The 24,972-nt window shown below is 36.9% G+C and overlaps 1 protein-coding gene across 7 annotated transcripts in view; it reads left to right on the top strand.

Annotated features, from left to right (window-relative positions):
• LOC135087825 (neural-cadherin) overlaps positions 1 to 24,972 on the top strand; it is a 368,977-nt gene that overhangs the window by 245,628 nt on the left and 98,377 nt on the right. For 2 of the 7 annotated variants that reach the window (XM_063982632.1, XM_063982634.1), the window contains exon 1: positions 8,516 to 8,649. The exons of the other annotated variants lie outside the window; for them this stretch is intronic. In XM_063982632.1, coding sequence (XP_063838702.1) covers positions 8,598 to 8,649 — 52 coding nt within the window. In that variant the 5' untranslated portion in view covers positions 8,516 to 8,597. Of the gene's footprint in view, positions 1 to 8,515; positions 8,650 to 24,972 lie in introns of those variants that run through there. 7 annotated transcript variants of the gene reach the window in all.

Below are 24,972 nucleotides of genomic sequence, written 5' to 3'. Positions count from 1 at the left end.
AACTACCACCACAGAATATATTAGTACCAGACGTGCCACAACCTATACAATATCCCCATTACTAATAAAACTTACACGCTCGTTGAACAGTGACGTTTTATTAGTTTGTCTTTCGAATGTCTTTGATGAACCTAACACTACGGTTTTAAAGACAACATAGTCTTTTTCTAATAACACGATTGACTCAATGTAAATTTCAACCTTCCATCACAAATCTTTACCGAATGATAATATTTATATTTTAGATACCGGTTAGCAGTTGAAATAAAGGCAAGCTTTCGTAAATTGTTTCAATCTAGCATTTTACATATTTAACACGTGAACGAGCGTAAAGCTAACTGAACTGCATTCAAAGTGCGGTTCAAAATCAGAGAAGCACCTAAAATGTTCTGTTAATAGCTTCCTACAGCGAGCTTTAAAGCTCTACTAAAGCACAGGAAATTATTAATTATATTACCTAGAATGCACATAGTAACTTACCTGATTGTTTGAGTTTTTGAATCTTCATATTTGCACTCTAATTTAATTTAAAATTGGATTGGGATTTATGTACCCAGCCGCTTAGAGACCTTAGTTACGGAACTTTAAAGTTCATACGTAATTGTGTATTATGTTTATAACTCTTACATGTATTTAGCTCTAACAGTGTTGGATGTATTTTCAATTCTTTTGCCAATTGAAACTGGAGTAACATTTTGAACACAGTTTTCGACTAGCAAACACTAGAAAAGAGCAGTTGTGAATATTCGAAACTTGTAGAGTAGCATGCGTTGTAACACAATACGTCATGTGTCACACTAACACAAGCGCTGACTTCATTTGAAACCGAGTTAGCAGTGCAGTGCTGTTGATGGGCGGCGTAATCACCACGCGAGACTAATGCGGGTTGGTACATTACAAATCCATGTTTCGAAATTTCCCTCCATGTGCTTAATCTGCCAGCCACAGAAATGTATGCAAGCAAAGCAATTACTTTTTAAATATCAGCGAACATACAAAAATGATGTGTAAACCTTCTGAAAACGTAGATTACTCCTACAAAAGACAATGCAATGAATTTACGTCTCTAGTCTGTCTGTACATCTCAAAAATTATTACACCAATGGGGAGATACATTTTAACAAAACGTCATTTACTTTTCATCCCAGGACGGTCCCCGAGGGATGGGCTATAGTATTTTTATGACGTCATGAAATCAGCGCGTGCGCGGCTGCAGACAAAAGGCTAGCGTATTTATAAGGCACTTGTAACACGGGTCACTTACAAGATAGTATGTTACAAGGAGTGTATAGCCGACATTAATGAAAATAAATAGGTGGTTACAAACAGTGCAATGGCAAAGGGCGGATTCGTGCGTGCTTTCAACGCCTTCCGGAAAAAATATGTGCGGGAAAAGCGAATTGATGCGGCTGGCCGGCTGCTGGCCACCGCTGTAATACACTGACTCATCAGCTTTAGGCTACGCTAGTTGAGATAGTTTTGACAATACTGCAATACACGGGATCGAGGAATTTATTGAAGTCACTGACTTTTTACATAAAGGCAAATACAGTCACCGAACTTAAAAAAGAACCTGAATTCTGTAAAATTTTACTGTCACAACAGGTGTTAATTAAGACCGACATTGTAGAGGTTGTTGTGTGTGATAGACATTGCTAAGACGGCTACTTGGTATGTTCAAATTCTTAGAATACATATCGTCACTCATAATATCGATGGAATACCGATTCGGCGCCCCGCATCATTCACGCTATCGAAACTACCGATAAATAATTGATTTTCCGGCTACAATCGCGGCGCGTTGCCTCGCTCTCGCCGGCTTCAGATAAAATGTGAGCGGAAGAGGAAAATTGCTGTGTCCGGCTGGCCGCTGCCCGTCACTACCTATATTACTGCGAGGACATGCCTGTTTACGGTTTGGCATATAATAAATAGGGTTGCCATATTTCGACGTTCTTTCGTTCATTTCGTTTCAGTCAAATGACGTCCACTGCCGAAAAAAGGCCCCAAGGATTTCCAAAACGACTGGTCCTGCTCCGCCCGCATCCAGGAACCTCCCGCGATCTTCACCATATCATCGGTCCACCTAGTGGGGGGGCCTGCCCACACTACGTCTTTCGGCCCGGGGTCACCACTCGAGAACTTTTCTGCCCCAGCCGCCATATTTCGACGAGATATTTAAGAATTACAGTGGGTCTAGACAAAGTGCAATAATAATCGCAAACCAGTCGAAAAGTGGTCGAAAAGCCCCTTTTTTGTATGGAATTTGACGGATTCGATTTTCGATTCGATCAAAAAGTGCGTTTTGTCTAGGGGGGCTGTTCAATTTCGTTGCCTGTGTTGAAAATGTTAACGTAACTTTGATTGACACCTCTATAGACTCTCTCGATTTAATGACAAAAAGGCAACGATATTTAAAAATAAAATTGACTTTAAAGAGTTTTCAATCTATTCTGTCAAATGTATAGACATTAGACATGGCAATTTTGCTGAGGTAGCTTAATACAAGTAATAATGGCTGAAGACGCAACGTTTATAAATACAAAATAAAATCTCATTGCTGTTGTAATTATTACATTAACTATTGGGCTTTCTTCTTTCCATCACGTGCGTCTCATAATTAATTTACAGCTATTATCGAGGTCTGCTTCTGTATAATATGCAACATAGCTACACTAATGAGTAATTCGCCGTTAATGTCGTTAGTTCCATCTATGCTAATAACGTTATTATGGGGCGCGCGTCACGTCACGTAGTTGTATCCAAATAAGTATAATAGTTATTATCTTAGTCAAATACATAGTTTCTTTTTATGATTCTGTACGACCTCTTTTAGATCACTCATTTATCTGTTTGACTGCCAGGTAGGTACTGCCAGGTACAGTTTAGGTACAGTTGTTTAGAATAATACTTCATCAAAGACTAAATGTACCTTATTGGCGTTCATAGAAAGTTCCCTGGATAGACTTGAAAAGTAAAAGAACTTTTTCGAAGACCCTAAGGACTTAACGCGTTGCGAAGTTAAAAAGGTCAGATGGGCAGTGTGCAAATTACAATAAAAATTACACATAGTGAATTGTCATGTATAAAAATACCTATCCTTTTTCATCACTCTGTTTTAATTTAAATGTGTCTAGTTACCTGACGGTTAGCATAAGACGCCCACAGTTGTTGCAACGGAATCAAAGTAGGCAACTTATTTCGTACTTAGTTGCGGGGAAAATCTGCAAGTTAAATGCTCGTACACAATGCACATAGTAATTACGATTCGCCACACTGTGCAGGTCCTTTACAAAGCGAAATATCTCCTTTGTCTAGTACGTAAATTAATAAAGGCACTGCGCAGAGCTAAGTGTTTCTGCATATTATCTGTCTTAATATTGCGTAGACAGATATTGTGAGAGCGAAGCGATGGAGCGGCAGGCGTTATTGTTCTCTTTTTGTTCTCGTCTTCTGAGTATAATATCAAATAACAAGCAAACACTCGATTCTTTCGCGAGAAAAGAAAACTTTAATTTTATAAAAAACCAGATTATCGTCAAACTATCGCTGATATGTTATTTTAATTACTTTATTCAAAACTCGTTACGTTGCTTTTGCGGAAAAGAGTAATATTACACACCGTGCTGCTCGCTAGTTCTGTTACTTGAACTTGGCTTGACACGCTACCTCGTGTCTAGATAAAACCAATTTAAATAGGTAGGTATCCATTATAATTTATATATTATACCAGAGTCGGATCCGAGCATTTATAATAATTATTATGCACTTTGAATGGACTGACAGTTTCTCGGTAAAGTTAGTTCTGCAATATTTTATGCCAACAACTAACTTGCTCTAGTAACATCGAACATGATTTCTTGTGAAATCTATTTCAGAAACGAAAATAATTACGTTAGAAATCAAACAGTTTAGATCGCAGTGAAAATTGTTAATGAAATGTTAATTTTTAAAAACAAAAGTGTACAAACAGTAAAAACTGCTCAGGTCAGATCTAAAATCTTGGCAGCAAAAACCTTCGCCTATAATTTCGCAAGAAATTGTGTAAAATAACCTATTTCGCATTATGCAAATAGCTCTTAGTATCGTACCCTTTAATCCCATTGCACACTTACTTGCGACAGTGACCACCCTCCTGGCGTGGTCCGTTATATCATTATTATATGTATAATATAACAACGTTTATAGTCGTGCCGTACCCTTATTTCGTACGGGTCAAGTAACAACCTTAGGAGAGTGCCCCTAAACTTTATCCGTGCATTTCTTTTGTACATTGTTCTCGTATAATGAAAATAATAAACGTTTCTATTTAGTGATAATGAAACGTCAGTGAGTAAGGCTTGACATTGTGTCCTCACTCTGAGCCTCAAGTCTTTATGACGAAGAAATAAATATAAACTCCATTACATAGAAGCTTTTTGTGTACATGAAGTCTTTGTAAATTTTCTTTAAAGAGGCCGTTATTTGCTTTGAGTTTGGTTTTATACGACTGTTAATAAACCCGAGTTCGTGCGAAGTCAAGGAATTTTATCAAGTGTGAATCAGAGTACGCGTTTATTTCTACTTTTCTTGGAATTTTATAATAAATGTGTCATGTCATGTGGGCGCATGACTTAACCTTTTCAATGTTTTATTTTTTACGAGAAATTTATAACTGAATGATTCTGTGCTTAGCTTAACTGTTGTTTGTGCTTGATTGTTGTTGCTGCTTGTTTTAATATGAGCTTTAAAAAACAACCAAAGTTCTGACTTGACAAATAAAGAGCAGAAGAGAGTCATAAAAAGTTTTTAAGGTTCACTTTTGGCTGCGGAACCATAAAAAAGACACGTTCTGCGTCAATTCTATGAAAAACTTAAGTACTAACTCGCACCGCCGCCGCCACACAATAACGCCAGCCTGAGTCAATATAGAAGCGCCTTTATTTGCACGAGGCACAAAGAACGGTTTGTGCAAATACTGGAAATTTTTCTAGTAAATATATTTATTTACACCATTACATGAAAGGTCGTCACGTTTCTGCCCGGGAACGAAGCGAAAGAAGTAGGTAACTCAATATTGTTGAAAGGTTTAAAAGTTCCGCGAATAATGTAAGGGAAACCTGACATGAGATTTTTAAATATCATTATTCAAAATCCTCCACTCTTTCATTACCTGGCCTGGACGTTCGCGTTCTGGACTCCCTACACGTTTCTACGCTTTTCGCAGTTCAAATTCCATCGGGAGCAAGTGTTACCTTGATGAGCAGAATCATTTACGAGTATATCCGGAGTCATGAACGCTTATGATTATTAATGTGTATTGTATTCATGTGCCCTTTTTACCTAAGCATATGTAAGGCCAGGTTATTACATAGTATGATGGGAAAATAATACCAATAAAATATAGTAAGTATTTTTAAATAACAACCTGACTGACCATTTTTAATGACTTATGTAGTATAAAATCATACTCTTCTTTACACAAGCATCAATCTTTTTTGATAATTAAAATGCAATACTTACCTACTCAGAGTCTAGTTTCAATCCCAGACAATACCTAAAAATACTATTTTATGATTAGAGATGGATACAAAGTTTATTGTTTTATTCTTCAAATGCAGAGCACTTAAATCGTATACCGCTCCGTCTAACTAAATCGGTACAAACAAACACAAAACCCAACTTGTAGTTACGGCGCACGCGGTCTTATCGCTAAGAAGATTGGACAGCTATAAAAAAGAAGTAACCATAAACTAAGTTTGAATTATTTCCTTTTTAGAAGTACGAAAGTGGAGGACGAGATTTGCAGCGGAAACTTATAAAGTTAGCTTAGATTTATTTGTTGCCCTGAACGTGTACCGTTCAACTTTCCATATAAACTTAACGCCGAGCGCCGTAACTTTTCGATTTACCCAATGATGCTTAATTGCAGTGTTTATTTGATTATGTAACTTCATTCTCTTTGCTTTCTACTTCTTAAACTTAAGAAGAAATTGAGAAATTGTATTATAAAGACTTACATTTAGTAGCAAACCTGAAGATTTACTGAATGATGAGCAAGAACAAGAAATTATTCTAAATCAATATAATTACTCGTAAAGACAGACGCTACTGTTGCTACGACAGATTTTACTGTTTAATACCCAGTTGTTTTGAAGGTCTCTATAATTTCACTAATCGTATTAGGGTTTGAAGACCCATTATTTAAGCCGCGAATTTAACCAACATAATGATATTAAAAACCACAATTAATTAACACAAATATTTCGTTTTGGACCTGACGGTGTTTTCTTTGTGTTTATACTCGCCCGGCTTGTTTGTAGTCTCTGCGTTTACGAAATTTTGTTGATCTTGTTAATTAATCGTTTTGTATGCAGACAGGCTCTGGGACATTCTTGGCGGGGCTTTTATTTTTTAAATTAACAGAACCCAGACTCCGTGGGCATCTGTGGTGATATCGTCGCGTCATACGAAGCTATATTGGACGTACGTACGAAATAGTTTAAATACAAAGAGAACAATGCCATTGAATGCTCTTGATCTACTAGCTGTAGTGGATTCGAATATATTCGGAATTTAATACTGACCGCAAAAATATTTTCGCATTGAATACTACTGCGCAATGTTTTTATACGTATTACAAGCTTTGTGATTTCTATGACCTAAATATTCTACGTTGTATTGTGTCATAAATTTAGCTTAAATTTTAGTTAGTTATCCTTCAAGGAGTGACAAGTTTAACTCGTCTGAAAATGTGCTTCCCTTTTCACTCGAACCATTTTATTCCAAGAACCCGCGAACACGGGCTTGGCTTGGATTGAATAACCGGTTTAAAATGTATGACTTACCTGTCATAATCCGTGCAGTCTGATGACCTGGTGCATACTTGATAAGAGCGCATTCGCGTTTAAGCAAACTCACAGCTCCACCTGCGCTGCGACGGCTGCTGAATTTCCACAGATTGAATAATCATATAATTTATGAATATCGCGTGTTAAAATATAGATAGTTGAGAATTTCAGTGAGTTACAATATTTTCATATTCGTACAACATTCGTGTCTATTGCTAATTATGTATACCTAGTCAATAGATGTACATATGTAACATACCCGTTTATTGGTAAAATTATTTATTGTATCAGGCAGTCGAGTAAATTATTTAGCTAATTTTATGGAGCTTAAATAATATTTTGGGCTTAAAACCTAATCACTGATTCACAAAGATTATGAAAATATCTATATTCAACGTAATTTGTGTTTCAGTCACTGAAATTAGTTTACGATTAAACATCAACGAACTACTTGATTACATTATCAAATGTCCAGTAACGATGTCCCTTTAGATATGCTCGTATCTTCAAACCCTTTAAAGTATTGAATGCCTACGATAAACGCCCTTTGAACTCGCAATAGGAATTCGCCCGGTGATTAATAGCAATCTTATCAGATTCCAGCACTATACATTTGCCGGGCCCATCGTAAGGACCCTTAATCGAGGACCTCCCGGAAAGGTGTAAATTAATTACTCTGATAGCTCTAACTCTACGGTACATTAATTTCTAACTAATTGATTATTTGCAGGTACGGTGGCACATCGCCACTTAAATGGAACACCCAAATTGACAAATAGAGTGCCGTTTGTAATGCCGTTTTACTACTCAAACTGCGTTAGATGGAATACGTTGGAATAACACTCCAAATTATTTCGCGTTAGATTTCGTAATGGGAAAATCATTTACCTAAATCTATCACTGCTGAATAGTTTTATCATTAATAATACTTTTAATAACGTCATAAATAACTAGGGTGTCATATACTCAAGATCATATCAAACCTTGATTAAACTAAAAGCAAAGGTTACCTTTTGCCGCTGAGCTGTCTGTAGATTTAATACAGAGAGACTATCGCGTTTCCTCGAAACTTTGTGTATTCCCGGGATAAAAAGTACCTTAAGACACTCGGGAATATCGTCGTTTACTTATTGCAAAAAGAATTTTCAGGATCAGACAAGCGATCCGGATATTACCCCCTTGAAATATACGAGCATTTACAAACAACTTTACCGACATCGAAATTTATGCGTAGCTACAAATTCGTTTCGTTATATTAATCAGTATTCAGTAAAGTAAAAGCTCTCAAATTTTATTTAAGCCCATTATTACAGTTTCGTGAAACTTTAAAGTCATTTGCAAAATTCTAAATCAAAACCGAGCTTAAAAAATAATCTCATTTAAATCGGCAGACATTTCTGAAACAAACGAATTCCCAGCTGAAAAAACTTTGCAAAATAGTATTGTTGGGAAAGTAATAATTGAAGATGTATTAGTAGATGATCAATGATTAATGGATGGGAGTGTTTTCTTGTTTGAGAGTGACGCTCGGTCTGCAAGCGATAGGCGGGGAGGCTGCTAGGGCGGGCTGGCGCGGCAGTCCGCCGTGACCGTCTAGGCGGCCGCCCGCGCCGCGCGTGACGCTCTCATGCCAGCCGGCTACCACGCACAAGGAATGACCAGTGCAACAGTGATTGTGCCCAAAGTTCACGTGGTGTTGTGCTAAGTGTGTGCATTGACAGTCAGCGCGCCATGCGGTGAAGCGCTGGCACGTCTCCTTGCCCGGATATGGTGGACCCCCTGAAAATCTTTTGGGTACTCACAAACAGCACTTATCTGGGTAAAAAAATTAATTAATACTAAATTCGTTAACGTCGCCCGAATTCCGGTGAAATTAGAAGCAATTAAAATTGCTCCCGGCTCTTCTTCGCTAAATTGTTTTAAGTTCGCAAGTATCAAAATCACTCCAGGTGGATTATTAATGGTTAAGAAAATTGGCGTGTTAAGTTATTAAACCCTTTAAGGTACGAAATTAATTAATATTAATGGGATAAAAATGTCTACTGACGGTAGGTATAATCATTAAAAGTAAATTATAAATTTTAACGAACCAAAATTTTAATATAGCAAAATTTTATTGTAACCTTTCGTTTCATCTTAAATCAAACCTAACGGAGACGTTATCTCTGGACTTTATAGGATAGTTAGTAATCTGGTGTACATCTGCGAATAAATATGCGTATTTGTACAGCCACATCCGTTACTAATAAGAAATAATATACCGTGACTGAAATCTCAAAGGAGCGGCATAAACGGCATGCCACGCCGAATCCGTCGTATTTGTTTTTTCCGCAAAACAGGAGTGTCTAACTACAGGGGTGTAGATCGTTTACGACTCTCTTTTATGGTTCATTCCGCATTCGATTTGCTAGGAGCTCTCGCAAATCCTATCCAAATGATTTCTGGGTGCTATATTCTACGTACATCCGCTCTTAAAAGGCACCCAAGGTTACAAAATAGAGCCCTACTTTCGTCTGTATTCTTCGCATAAATCCAATGTATTTTAAAATCTGCCAGTAGCTTTTCGAAGCAGCTTGCTGCGCTCTTATCTCGCAACTCTTTGTATCGAGTAAGATGGGGTCAAGCTAGATGCAGTGCTGTTTAAAAAATGAGATACAACTTGGCACTGGAAGCGTGTACTTTATTTGTAACTAGAAAACGCTCTTGTGCGTTTCAATCAATTATTTCCTGAGGGAATTCCCAAGCAATAAGCACCGATAACTGGGCATGTTTTATTCGTATGTTACGATGAAAATAAATCCTATGAGAATTATTTCGAATGTTATTTATTTTTTTAAATTGTGCAGGAAGCATATTAATTAACAGAATCGAAATGAGTATTTGTGTTTTATGGTTTGCAAAAACCTACACATTGTTATATTTTTATATTTATTCACTAGCTTTCCGCCCGCGGCTTCGCCCGCGTGGAATTTTGTCTGTCACAGAAAAACTTTATCGCGCGCGTCCCTGTTTCAAAAACCGGGATAAAAACTATCCTATGTTCTTTCCCGGGACTCAAACTATCTCTATGCCAAATTTCATCAAAATCGGTTGCGAGGTTTAAGCGGGAAAGCGTAACAGACAGACAGACAGACAGACAGACAGACAGACAGACAGACAGACAGACAGACAGAGTTACTTTCGCATTTATAATATTAGTTGGGATTTTGCAGTTAGTAATACCTATATAGAACTTCATTTTAATTGGTTAATAAAAGCAATTATAACTTCTTAATTAAGCTTGAACCTTTAAACTAAGCAAAGTCACTTTGATATAAATTGAAGTGGCAGAAAAAGATCAAATACGAGTACCTACCTACGTGGAATTTCATTTCTGTGAACAAATACATAAATATGATATCGAGTTCGGGATCAATAACTGAATTCACTGTTAATTTTTTTTGTAACTTATCTCTTACAGGGTAAGTCTTACCCAAAACTGTATGTAAATAACACGTATTGGACTCTGTAGAGTAGGGATGGCAAAAAGTAGGTATCTAATCATGGATTAACAAGGCGCCAACGTCGAGGAAATGGAATAATCTCGTTAGGGAGCGATTATCATAATTACGGGAAGGAAAATGCATTAACATTTGTTTGCCACCAATTCCGGTATTTATGTTTGTAGAAAAATCTCCACCTTTTTTTATGACGCTTCAGTGACCTTTAGCAACTGAAGTCTCTAAGGTTTTCCTTAAATTTAAAGTAGCTTAAGTATAGAACAGTATTGGCACTTGATCCACGTCATAATCTACAAATAGAAGAGAGAGGACGAGAGTTCTTTGTCCGGAACAATAACCAAAGAAAACAGTCCTCGGATGGATGTACACATAATGGAAGACTGTAAACAACTTCAAGAAAATTATTTTTTCTTGTTTTACTTTGATATTACTAAAAGCACTTTGATTTTTACCTGTAGGACCGTGCCTGAAAACTTTAATGTGAAAAGAAATATTCACGTGTATTCTTGAAAGTGCGTAAGAGTATTTTTTGCTCAACTAGCTGTGCTAGCAATTTCGTAGGCGCTAGATCGGTTCCCAATTAGTATTTCACTCATTGTCTTGAAGTGAAGTTCTAAACTAGATTCTAACTGAAGCAAAGAACAAGTCTGTTAGTGGATTTTGACTCCTATTACTTTATTTTGACTCCTTTGGTCCTAAATAAGTATTTAATCCTCACTCTTTCTTTTTTCTTTCTTAATCATATTCTAAACTTTCATTAGCGTATTTCGAACAGATATCTATCACAAAGCAAAGTTTAATTCACCACTTTGGCAGACCATATCATAGAAACGAGCTTTCGCACAGTTTCCCACCGAAGCGCATTAACGTTTTTCTGCGGCAAACAACTCCACGCGAACGGGGATAGTAATGCATCCGATATCGTATCTACTTAAAAATGTATCAAGTCTTCACACCACCTGTTGGTACTACGTATTTACGAGTATGATTCGGCTTATGTTTCACTCTGCGATATTAAATTGAATGGACGACCCTTCTCACAACGCTATCATCTCAGGTATCAATACAGCGGATTGAAAGCTTGAATGAAAATTAACCTATTAGGTGTATCACAGAGACACAATACTCGTATACAGTTCACATGTACAAAGGAGAAGCAATAACAAAACAATTGACCCATAGGCCATAATACACGAGAATATGGTTCACCGTTCTGGAAATGTTAGTATGTAGGATTGTTAGTGTTTCTAAATAGTATTGTTTCTTTTGGTATGTCTTTACTATTAATTATACTGATATAAATCAGTGTCGTAACACACTCGGTCACAACTAATGCTGAACTACATATAAACCGGGAATAGAGTTTTAATTGGTTGTGTTTATGTTTCTTTTTTTATAATCTGAAAATGTCAATATCATTCCGTTTCACGTTTTTAATTCCCGAAAGATAAAAAGTCAAATAAAAGTGGTTTTATTCGCCATTAATGCGGAAGTCGTGAGTTGCAACGGAATGTGAAATAGGATGACAGAGGCAAAGACACCCCAACTTTCGGGCTTAAATTTAATTAATCACAGTATTTCGTTTTACATAAAATTGCTTTACATTTTACTTCAGTTCCGGGATTATTTACTCAGTTTACAAATGTAATACGCTTACCATTAAGTGACCCACGAGTCTCTAGCAATTCTTATACAAAAATGTATTTAACAAAACCATTGAAGTAGGAAGTAAGTGCTTCGTAATTATTTATTACATCAAGTTGTGTGCCGTTCTTCTGAAGGATTTCAGTCATTAAGTCCATTGTTGGTGTAACTCTTAACATTCAACTGTGTGGGGCCTCATTACTGCCGAAATTTATTACCGTCGAATAGCGCCGACCTCGTCTCCACATAATAAGGAAAAACACTTTAGATTTATTGCGGAAATTATCAATATCGAAGCACCGGTGCCGCGGGAAATCCGTATATTTTAAAATAAATTTGTCTTGAAATATTCCGGAGCGTAAGCAGCTTTTATATGTAAACACAGATTCGAATTTGCAAGTAACCGAGGCTGTGCCGCGACAAGAGTTTTGGGGACTAACAGCTTAATTAACTGTTTAATTTAAAAGTTTCCGTTCGGCTCAGTTTTATGAAATATGATTTGAGTTTGATCTCAATATTAATTAGGGACGTAATGTATAATGCCGGTTCTAACTTTACCTAATATTACGTACCTACCTAATCAATATTGTTGCTAACAATAGATACTGCGTAATAGAATTCGTATACATTTTACCGTACACTCGTGCACGTAATCGCACCGGTGTCACTTCCCTATTTTCAATTTGTATGCGAGTGACAGTTATCCACTGCTACTTACTGTACGCAAAAATAAAGAAAGGAAGAAGAATGAGGCGTATTTTTAAAGCATTAGAATACCAATTCCCAACGAATTGGCACTAATCTTCAAGGTTTTGTGTAGGATTTGATTTCGAATTTCATGCGAATTTGAACTCTATTAGTCTAAAATAACATCTGTTCTTTTAACAGTTGTGTTAACTGTTCAAATTAACTAAAATCACTTTATCTGAAGTGAAATAATTTTTTAAACTTTAATTTCTTAAAGTTGGTCAGAACTCGAGATAACTTTAAACAAACTTTTCAACACTTTAGACACTACAATTTGGTTGGAACTTTATTAACGAACTACTCGTTATAAAATTATAGATAGAAGTTATCATTTAATTTTGTAATAATATTATTTCTTACATGTTGAGTCTAAGAATATAACAAACTAGCTTTCCGCCCGCGGCTTCGCCAGCGTGGAATTTTGTCTGTCACAAAAACTTTATCGCGCGCGTCCCTGTTTCAAAAACCGGGATAAAAACTATCCTATGTCCTTTACCGGGACTCATACTATCTCTATGCCAAATTTCATCAAAATCGGTTCAGTGGTTTAGGCGTGAAAGCAAGACAGACAGACAGAGTTACTTTCGCATTTATAATACTAGTACTATAGATTTTAATAAAGTAATGTCTTTTATAGTTACGTAAGTGTTTAATCCACATATTAAATCCTTTGCTGATTAGATGTTAAAGAAATGAAAGAAATATTTATGATATAATTATTACATCAATTTTGTTACATTCTACTTGAAATGTATTTTTCATGGCCTATTTATCTTCTTTGATTGATTCTCACATTGCAGAAGGTCGACTTATTTTTAGCTCAATAAGAGCCCTTAAAAATATTTGTTGATTCAGCTATCTTCATATTTTAAATGTGATAGATTTACTTTCAGAGGGATTCTTATTTGAATAGTTTATCTTGTGTTTTGAAACTAAGCTCAAAACTCGATTCAAACTTATGTAACTATTAAATTGACTAAAAACAGTTGAATTTCAATATTTAGGTCAATCACCAGCTTCAATCTTTTATAAGTTTTAGAAAATAATAAGACAGTCATACTTATGCAATCAATATTTAAATCCCTAACTAAATTCCGTAGGGTGACTGTGCAAGTCCTACAATATCCTAAAAACAGTCCGCAATTCAAATACCTGTGATATTTCATGACATCACTGCAAGAGTGTAATACAGATGTTTTCATAGTGGTTGGTTTAGCCGAAAAGAATCTCTTTTATTTTGGAACAACGACGATAAAATTCGGCTGCTGTTGTTCGGAACATGCCCCGCAAATGAAAAAGGATTACGTTACATTTGCAGCAAAAAACTCGACCAACTCATCTCCAACTTATGATAACAAGCTCACATAAACGCAAACTGTGCAAAACGACGCGTACGTGGGAACTATTCCAGTCGTAACAGCCCGGAATGGGTCTGTGCATGTATTTTGATCGCGTCAAAAACGGGAACGGTCGGAGGCACCTGCGCTCGGGTCCCGCCTCAGATGGGACAATAACTCAATTCAGGGGAACCGGTGTTCGCGATGTAATCGACACGGGCCCTAACACAATCGGCCAATCGTCGACCGACGGAACCCACTTATACTAATACGTGCTATTGAAAGCGACCGCTTGCGGGACGCGCTAACGAGAGGTTTTATTCGAAAGTGCGTGCGCGCCCTGCCTCATCAGGCGGGCGGGCACCGAAAATAGAATTACTGCGGTGAAACAAACACAAGCTTGGTGTTGCCATTGTTTCTGCGCAGACCCCTGACTCGGGAAACCGAATAAGACGCCGCCTATTATTCGATTCTGAGAACGGAATAATACAGCTTAGAACCAAAAATTGCACAAAGCTGTTTGATTTCCCATTATTTATTATAGTCCATAAACTTCATCGATTTTCGTCTTATGCCAAAGTTATTACGTAGTCTATAAAATACGCCATTTTATAAAGAAGATAAGAGAATGTGATCAAATCTAAATGAACATGAATAAATAAGCGGTATGGAATCTTCACTTATTTGGCCGATACTATCGAACCCTCCGCCGTAAATAAGTCACGACCTCTTGAATAACTGATAAAATATAACACCGAATGAAGGCGGATCATGACTGCAAATGTGTATTCTTATATGTATTATTCACAAATACCACAAGCGTATTCTTAGTAGCGTGGAAAATTTTAAAACGAACTGTTACCAGGTTCAGAAAATGTTAGACAAATGGCTGAAATAGTTTCATGTAGCTGCGCAGTGAACGCCTTTGCGGATGATATATCACCTGAATTCGTAAGTAATAAGTATCGTACAGGATACGTAAAAATATTTCCAATAAACAGCGATTGCCCTTTACAATATCTCGTAGAGTTTCCATTCGGGTGGATAAGCACAAGGCGAACACTCTAATATAATATCAATAAAAAGGTACTTTTTGTTGTTCCCTTGTAATGGTAAACATGACGTGGAATAAGTAGATTTTTTATTCGCCTATAGGCAGGTATTTGTCCGCTCTTCTTACCTGATGTTGTGTAAATGTGTGATAGATGTACCTACCTGCCTAGTTAGTGCCTCTTCACTCGGGCCTTGATTCGTTTATATTCAGAGCTAAACTTCAAACAACTTTTACGTAGCTCATAAGAACTATTAAGTTCATTCCTCTCTGGTACAAGTTTAGCAGCTAATTCGCAAAATATAATTTTGATCAAGACGGTCTTTAATTGTTGTAATGAAACAGGTATTTTTTTAAAAATAAAATAAATTTAATAATATTCCTACAATAACGTCCGTTCCATTATTTTCTTCGTACTTATCTTGAATTATTATGACGCTAAGTGCATAATCTCTCCTGCACACTCTGCGCCAAAAGCCATAAAATGTTCCGCATTCCTGTTTTTCGAGTAGCAAATACAGCACGTATGTTATTAATAAATCATTACAATGAGAGCTCTTCGCAATTATTTCGTACAGTTGCGGTAATTACTGCAATCTACTGAATCATCATTATGGAAACGTGTCAAGAGGACGTCAGAACCTTTTAGAGCGACCCACACGCCTCTTTTTTGTGGTCTAGCCAGTTACTAAGATTAAACATCAACTGAGACTTATTAAGTGAACGCTAGAGATGCATTAATAAGGGAGACGTTATTCCACAAACTAAGATTAATAACTTAACTAAATCTCGGATTAAACTATTAGCTCCCGCGGTTGAGGCAAGTTATACACAAGTAGCTTTGCCCTTTGCTTTCATTGTGCAGAATTACGGCTTTGAATTCGCGTTTTCTCTAACCCTGACCACAATGACCAGTCCAGATATTGAAGAGGGTACCACGCCGTAGTACCAATGTTTGAACAAGGTCGTACTAGCAAAACTATTTGCCGTCGCCCGAACAGACCTTGCGCAAATAATACCCTTTCGGCGTAAATTAGATTTCCTTGAGGTGGATACGTGGCATAAATCCCATACGCTGCGTGGATCACTGTATAATTGGATTATCCAGTTCTTCGGGCCTCCGTCGTAGTTCCGACTGCTCACTCAAAACTCCCAAGACCTCCGACTAAGCCGAGGTTTGTCAAACTTTCCGCCTACATAATAATCCAATAAGCACAAGATTACATTATAAATTCATTCATCTTGATTTGCATTTGTTTGATCTTTATAATTTACCCGTTGTTATTTATTTCTTGACAGAGGCGAACCTCGCTCATAGTAGATATTCAGATGAAAGGATAATTATTTCACCGAACAAAGACCGCAACTTGGTACAACGTTAAAACGTTATTGTTTTTAATTCTTGTCGAATACTAAATAACGTTTCAAATTGGCTGTTACCATTCCAAAGATAATGTCGAAGTAGGTCTGTATACATTTTGATAAAACGTGGAAAATAATCAGCCTTCGATGTTACGGAGTCGGTCGGACGAATATTCTTTGTATCAGTGACTTTATATTCTAGAACCCTCCAGTGGCTTTGTGGAAATTGAATGAAAATTGGTGAAAATACTTTCCTTGTTCTCACTTAGAGCTTAAGCCTCTAGCCACTCCTAATAACAAGATAAGTTTGGCTTGTTGACCCACTGCGCGTGGATTCTAGTACAGGAGGTACTTTTAATATTTAAATGAACAGCAAATTTTTGTGAGTTGCGAACTATTTCTATGTTTGTAAAAGTTGTTTTTCATGAAGCTAAAATTTTTTTTCATCTCTGCAATACGAGTTGGATGCTAAAATTTGTTTGTTATGAAAAAAAATAATATTTTTTGCGGATTTATATATGTATGAAATAAATTACGTAAGTACGCACATAATTTTAATAATCACACTTTATTCCCAATTACTATAAGCCTAATAGGGTTGAAACAATTATTAAACGAATATTTCAGATGTTTGATTTATATGAAACTGTATACGAGGGTAAATGCCTAATAACAATATATTATAATAGGTATACCTACCTAATTTATTCATGATAACATTGTAAATAAACTCTTCCACATGATGCGAGTAGAAGTCACGTGAGTCTCTGAATTGAAAGAAGGTAGGTAAACCCAATTACCAGTTCGTGGAAAAGAAAATCGTTGCATATAAATTCCATAATTTAATAATGTGCTTTCCACGCAACAACATTGTGCAATTATCGTCGTACTATTGCAAAAATAATAATGTAACAACCCTAACCGTGACGCCGGGGGCGCTACTCGTGCCAGAAATTCTATAATATTTTCCCATATTCCTGCTCATCTGAATATTATTCGATTGCGTTCCGTAAGAAGTGTATCCTCAAAAGGAATTGTTTTTCCTTCAAAAAGCTATTCAATTGTCCACAATTTTCCATTTATTGCCAAAAATGTTACCGCCTGTGTTTTATCACCTTGTTGACATCCAAAACTCTGGTTTTGGGGTTTTGTTTTTTAAATAATCCAATTCTCTCCACCCATTTGAGGGCTATTTTTCTTTAAAACGTCAATGTTAAGATTTCGCGTTTTGTGGATTCATTGTTTGTGGCGATAAAAATCGAATTCTTTGTGTGTTAACGGCTGCGTTTGTACACAAGTTTATTTTTCAACGCTCTCCGATGTCCCAAATCGGATATTGGAAATCTAAGGCGCTAGCTTTATCGCTCGCTGTTGAAGTGCTGGAATACAAGATCCGTAAATTTGTCTTGCTCTTTTGCCCTGTTTAAGTCAGCCGACAGGCGTTCCTCGAGGTGGTACTCGTAGATCCGAGTATTGTTTACTACTATTTGTGCGACTAAGACGAAGATTGATTTATGTTATAATAGTTGAGATATTCTCCGTTGAAAATACCTTCTAATTCTTAATTAACTGAGCTATATTTAGACCTGTGTAATTATAACAGTCTTACAAAACCTGTTGAGTAACTTTCATTACACAAAGCCACCGAAACCATACTAAGGTGGTTTCCTCATAAAATTTTTCCTCGTTGTTTAGTAAGCGACAACTTTCCAAAGACTGTATTTAACTTTTATAAGCCGTAGTCGTCTAGCACACATAAGTTGCTCTAAGATTCCAACTTCTAGTATAGGTGATAAGAGTTCCGAAGCAACTAGACGCTGGACCGTGGTTGTTTAGTATATTTTTAACAAGGGAATGACGAAAACTTATTTTGTGCCTTTTTTAACTCAATTATTACTTCATTTATCTCCTTTAATATTCATTAAGGAAGTTATCAAGATAATGCTCTTTTGCAAAAATACAGCCCACGCAAATAAAAAAAAAAAAGAAAAAGGTTTTACACAAATATCACAGGATGGATTCAAATCACTGTTGGCATTTTCTTATTCTTGTATGTTTTGGTGATGTATTTCTTCCCATAAAATGTGTATATTGATTCAAATCCTCGCTGATATCTTCAAATGCCTTAGATACGGGAAAGCGGGAATAAGTAGATTTAGCCGCAAACGCGCAAGCTGTCTGGAAGGAAGCTCAATGTAATATGTAGTACACGTAAGAAGTGAATAAATTATCGTGTAAGTCACATTCGTATGCTGTCCTCCGGTTCTTTGGAGTATTGGCAATGACCGAGGTCCATACCAATCCTGTGGGAAATCAACACGCGATTTGCGATATTCAGCTATCGCTTTTGTTATCTCCGAGTATGATTTACTTCGGTCCCTTAAGCCTCCAGTCGGTATTATTCAAAAGAAAACATCTTTTCGTCTTTAGCTAATAGAGACAAAGAATAAGATGTAAATAATCCATCCAATCCCCGGCGTATTGGGTTCTTTCAAAAGTCATTAGTCGCTTCACGAAAAGGATTACCGAAAGTCGGTTCAGCTCCTGAGAATAAATAGTTGGTGCAAGTGTCAGAGCGGATAAGACGGCTTCTGATTTGGGCGATTGCGGAGTTTATAGGCAGTGACAGGCTGTCGCGGCACACCTCGTCATCAATCCAATTAAGGAATTTTACACTCGACCATTAAAACTTTGCTGACCCGTTTCGGAAGTTGTAAAGCGTCGAATAACGCGCGCAGGAGCCTCGTGCAGCCCAGGCTGACGTAATCCAATTCCGCGAGCCCACGTCGGTCTTCAAAATTAGACGAACAAAACGGATTGTTTTCAGCTGCCCGCTAATGGTGCATTCCAGCAACTCGGACTTGATGTTTAGCTTTATAGAAGCAGACCGTCATTCAGAAAAAAATATAATGGGAGCTGTACACAATACAAAAACCTTTATGCGTTTATTTTGGTACAATGGACTATTTTCCTGAAAAAATCAGCTTGATTGGGTGAAAATAATATTGCTTCAAAGAGGCGAACATAAATATAAATAGATACGTTTAATAGAGCTTACAGGAATGTGTAAAACTGAAAATCTATTACAGGACGCGTGTTTTATTGTTCTCGGTTGCCATTACGATACACACCGTTTAACGCAAAAAGCGAAACGCTGAAACGTTCGAAAGCCAAAAAGCAAAAAAGCTCGCCGTACTTATAATTGAAAATGGATTCAACGTGTAATGAATGGTCTCATGCATGGCGCCAAAAATGGCCAAGCGTGAACATGACAATTTGTGGCAAGCAATTGATGACAACGTAACTGAATTTTACCTTAACTTTTAATAATGATGGGATGTCGCATGTTTTGCTGCTTTGCAATTTTCATCTGATTGAGTCAAAGAACATAAAAATAATTTATCATAACGTGTCATCGCTTCTCCTTCTCCTCTTAAATCAAAATGGAATCTCGTCAGTTTTACTGAAGTCTACCTATCTAGAAGGTACATAAACACTGAGCTCTTCGCTTCCCTAGTTAAGCAAAATAACAGGTGTGAAGCACAACTCACCATCAGTGAACAGAATAGATTTTTACACCGACGTTAGGTTTTCAATCGCGGCTGAAAGAGAACAATCCCCATTTATCTTCAGAAGTAGTTCGGAGTGATCAGATAAGACGATCAGCGGCGTTGGATTTCACGAATTCGGCTCCGACCCGAGGCGAGAATTCACGAGGCTCTGGCTCCTGTTTATCGGACGAGAGATGTCTATGCTGCAGCCCTATCAGCGAATAAAGCCAGTACATTCGCCAGGGGAAATAATAAATGTGCAAATATAAATATTCATTTTTACTCCCTGAGAATTCAGGGCGTAGACTACCTTATTCGGGGAGCATTGTATCCGGGAATATTGCTAATCGTGAAGATGAATTCAGTTCACTTTTATTAATGATTTTATTTATCTTCTCACCAAATAGAAAATACCAATTCCTAACATAAAATCACACCCTTGAGTGAACTCGAAGTTGAGCTTGCGGCGTTAATAAGACATCTCGGTTAGAAGAGGCGTATGGTTTTGTGTACTCTTGAAAGTGTTTTCGTTTGATTAAATTTCAACACAGTCCCGAATTTCCCCTGGGGCCCGTGCTGTTTTCAAGCTCGGCTAATGCCTGGTCGCACTAAAATCAGCTGAACCGGTAGTTAGTCTGTGGAGACTAAACAAAGTCTTTGTTAGGCCTGAATGGGTTAAATCGGATAAAGAAAGTAGGCTGTTGGTGTAATACTAAAGCGATACTAGATGAACGAGATTGTAATACACAAGAACAATGTGTGCCTTTGTTAGTTGTACTTGTGATACAATTAGACTTTAATTTCGTAAATGACGATGAGTCTCGTCTGTCTAACCTTGGAATGTAACATAATTTCAGCGTATTTAAATGGAAACGCTTGTTAACGTCTATTCTTTAACTCAAAACTCGCGTATTATAAATCTTCACGAAGGTCGTGACTACAAATGTTATTAACTTTTATGTTAATTTACATTATATTCCATTTAGAAATTAAGTCTTTTTTACATTGTATCATGCGTACTAAGTTGAGGCATTAATAAATTTATTGTTTCGAGCCGCTAGCGGTTTGCGCGGTGCATATTAAATCTAAATACTTGAAGCTTACGTTATCTTTGCTCTAAATTTGCGTCAGGAACGCTTAAAAAATTGATAAAAATTTAGTGGGACAGTAAATAAAAATGCCGCATAAAAGCGCCCATTGTTTCTAGGCGTACTCCCCGCCTCCGAGGCACGTCCCGCCACTCTGTGCACCTCTTGATAAAGAATTTCATTATCAGCGCCGACTATATGAATGTGTTCTGAGATCCGATCGCCGAACGTTTCCTGAGCCGATAGGCACGCTGTATTATGCAATATCTTAGAACACCAGCCTCTATATGGCCTTCCAACTTTGTCTTCGTGACTTTGAGTGATAATGGATGTCGTGCGCATACCGCGGAAACACGCACGTAAAAATAACGTAATATGATTGTAGTTAAAGTAATTTTTGGATATTACGTATTTATGTTAGACAGACATTAGAAACCTACATGAAGGGTTACATTAACATTTTGTACATAGCACAATACATAGTTGAAATAGATAACTGCGCATGTGTTTATGTATATCGTTTTATTTCTAAACCATAGTAAACACCTATCCATTACTTGCCCTTTAGTTCTAAACTATGTTATGATATGATCTATGTTCCTTGTCATGTCGTGTTATATTTGTACAACATGGCACGGCATACGGTTTCTAATATAGGTTCCGATCGTAACATAAAGTTAGGGGATGATCTACGTGCCAACAACTGGCGTCACCGCACGCGGTCTCATCTATACATAATGGCGCTTGGCTACTGATTGATGATGACGTAAGTTGTCCATTATCGTAAATTCTGTACTACTTATACCAAATTCTATTAAAAATCTCGCCTCGGCAGAAGTAGACCTACTCATTAAATATAATAATATCTCTAAAATAATATCGCAAAACAATGATAGTACCTAAGTTTTTTGTTCGAGTAACATAATACTACTGTATCATTCGCCGCAAAAATATTTTTGCTTCAGATTAAACGAAATATAATTGGAAATGTACTGCTATATTATTTGTGTTGTAATATTGTTAGCAAATGATACGAACACGTTGTACCTACCTAATCCAATCAGGCAGACAGTTTTCATATTATTTTCCATTTTCTTTGCGGCAAAGCTCCGTATTTCTTTGAAAATAATGAGTTATTCATTCAAACATATTACCCAATTCCTGTGTTCCCACACAGAAAACGTTATAAATACATCATGTATTTTAATGCGACTACAAACTCCTGAAACAGTATTTTTGTTGTTTATAAATGTCTTCCTCCACAAAACATCGTCGTCTCCTATCCATCAATTATTTTGCTTGTGTAAAAATATAGGTAAAGAAGATTCCAAGAAGCAGTATCTTTTAAAACTTAAAAACATATCCCGCACTTGACAACTACCTTCAGCTCACAAAATACTTTTATCGCTCTTCCCTCGGGAGCACAATGTTTAATCGGAATGAAAAGTATCCCGTGACCTTTTCCTAGCTTTACCTATCACTATTGCAAGTTCCATGAAACTCCGTCGACTTTATACTATAACTCATGCTATCTACCAACTTAGGTGCTTAGACAAGAATGTATCGATTTCGAGTAGCTGGTTGATTTTGTATCTCGATCGCGTAGATCGGCATAGATGTTTGTACATAGCCTCGTTACGGAGCCGTGGCGGTGTATTTGATTACCCTGCACGGGGAATACTAATGTTAATACTTGCTCGATTGGTCAAACACAAACATATCAAACTCTGCACAGACGCCGTCTACACAATTAGGCTAAAATAATCGAATAACAGCTTATTAACCATATTCTCCCAATATAGAATGTGTGGTCATAGTAATAATTCATTTTATTGCTTTTATCTCTTATCTCACACAACAATTACGCCGTATGAATTATAGACTATGATATTTTTCCTGGCAATGTTTCAGCTATTTTGTCAGTTCAAATTTTAGCTATGATATTTTCGTTGGAATGCATAAATCCTATCAAAATGAAGCAAATCTCACGATCTTTTGGCCATAATAATAATGAATCTGACGTAGTGCCAAATCTTTTTGGTCTTATTTCATTTTGATGCTTTCAAATTAGCAGTCGCTTTAACTCTTCCAGTGCTTAATTGAAGTGGAAAGGTACTTAGCGTAGCTCAATGGTGCTATTGAGCAATACTTTCTTTGACGTAAGTTTCAAATTGCCGTTCTAATATAGTCGTCGATAGCGAAACTTTGTCGCGTAAGCACACCCGACAGCGAACAAGCAAATACAATCAACAATTTTCTTTAGAGCCGCGCGGTGCTTCTGTTACGCGCTAATTAGCCTTTGTTTCCAAAGAAAATTTTTAATGAACTTTCGAAGTGCATACGTAGGCACCTACTGAATGAAAAACTACGCCCGCATTTCCAATGTTTGTTTGGAAAATTATACGTAATCTCGACACATTTTTGCGTTTGCTGTTTATTTTTACTTTCAAGTCAGTTCGTGTAATAGATCGTTTATTAAGACTTTTTGTTTGTACCTATGGAATTGCCAAAATGTGTAAGTAAGCAATTTATATTGCCTCATCTTCTAACTTTGTGACATCAATAAAAATTAAGACTCTTTTGTTTCCTTCAAGTCCTGCTGTTTATTAACAGAGGCACATACATAATGTACTAAGTAAAGTAGCAGCTACTTGTATTAATTTTTTATCTATCTTAACAAAAGAACATAATTATCAAAGACATTATGTTTAACTTAATAAAACACAAAATAATATAGAAACAGGGGCATTTGTAAAAGTTGTTAAAACTTTATTAATTACGGATCTCCGTAATTTTTGCTACATTTTTCCAGCGCTTAGCGTGTTCTTAACTTCGAGCGGAATGATTTTAGGGCTGTGGGATTATTTAATTATAACAACGAGATGTCGACGTATTTTTATGGGACTTGGAGCGTCGGGAGAGTTTTGTAACGAAATTGTCCCGCTAAAGTTACAGGGACTGGCCCCCGCGTGTTTGTCAAAACTCGCTGCCAGTGTCGTTAGGGCACCGCTTAACGTCGCTGATTAGTTTTTATGGCCGTACCGACCCAACTTTGGAGTTACGACGAAAAACAAAAGTCAAGGATGTGGTTAAAAATTGATCCGAGAGGGGCGACATGCGTTAGCCTCAAATGGCCGCCGCTAATGCTTCTTTAAAGCCCGGATAATGCTACCACTTTTTGTTGATGTTGACTTCTTATTAAACTCCTAAGGATTACGTCAGAAAGCTATTGAGTTTTTGCTGCCTCTAAATATAACAAAAACAAAATAAGATAAAATTAGCTGTACCTTGCTACCTACTAAAAAATCATTACTTATCACGAGCCGGACGAAATTCCAGTAAGTAAACAAGTCCACTTTAAGCGAAATGAAAAGAAAAATAACAATGTAAATATTTACAAAATGTAGGTATAATGAATCCTTATCGGTGAAAAACATTTCTTTTAAGACTGTCAAATCAATGTTTTTTGTGTGATGAGATTCTCGAATTGAATTGGGTACATTTATTACTGTAAGCATCCTTTACAAACTACAAACTCCTGACAACTTGGAAGACAAGTACTTAGTCGATAAATTGTGAACTCTGGAACAATCTTCAATCAGTTCTAATTGTAACTATTTACATCGACAGGCTCTACAGACTAGACGATAATGGACAAGTTTGATAATCGAACTTTGGTGTTGGTAGAAGCAGTTTCTACGAAAATATTAGTAACCAGAGTATGTTCAGTATTGAGTAGTAATATAGTCTAGCGTCGAACTAGACTGTTGTCACCAACTCGTTACAGAAGCCGAAATAAGGGAACGTAGTTTAGATGCCACCGAGGCGACACAAAGCGGAACTGCCGCCTCTATGCGGCGAA

This window comes from Ostrinia nubilalis, chromosome 3, assembly GCF_963855985.1.
Source record: "Ostrinia nubilalis chromosome 3, ilOstNubi1.1, whole genome shotgun sequence".
Lineage (NCBI taxonomy): Eukaryota > Metazoa > Arthropoda > Insecta > Lepidoptera > Crambidae > Ostrinia > Ostrinia nubilalis.
The sequence above is the reverse complement of the archived record's forward strand: the minus strand, read 5'-3'. Positions and strand labels throughout refer to the sequence as shown.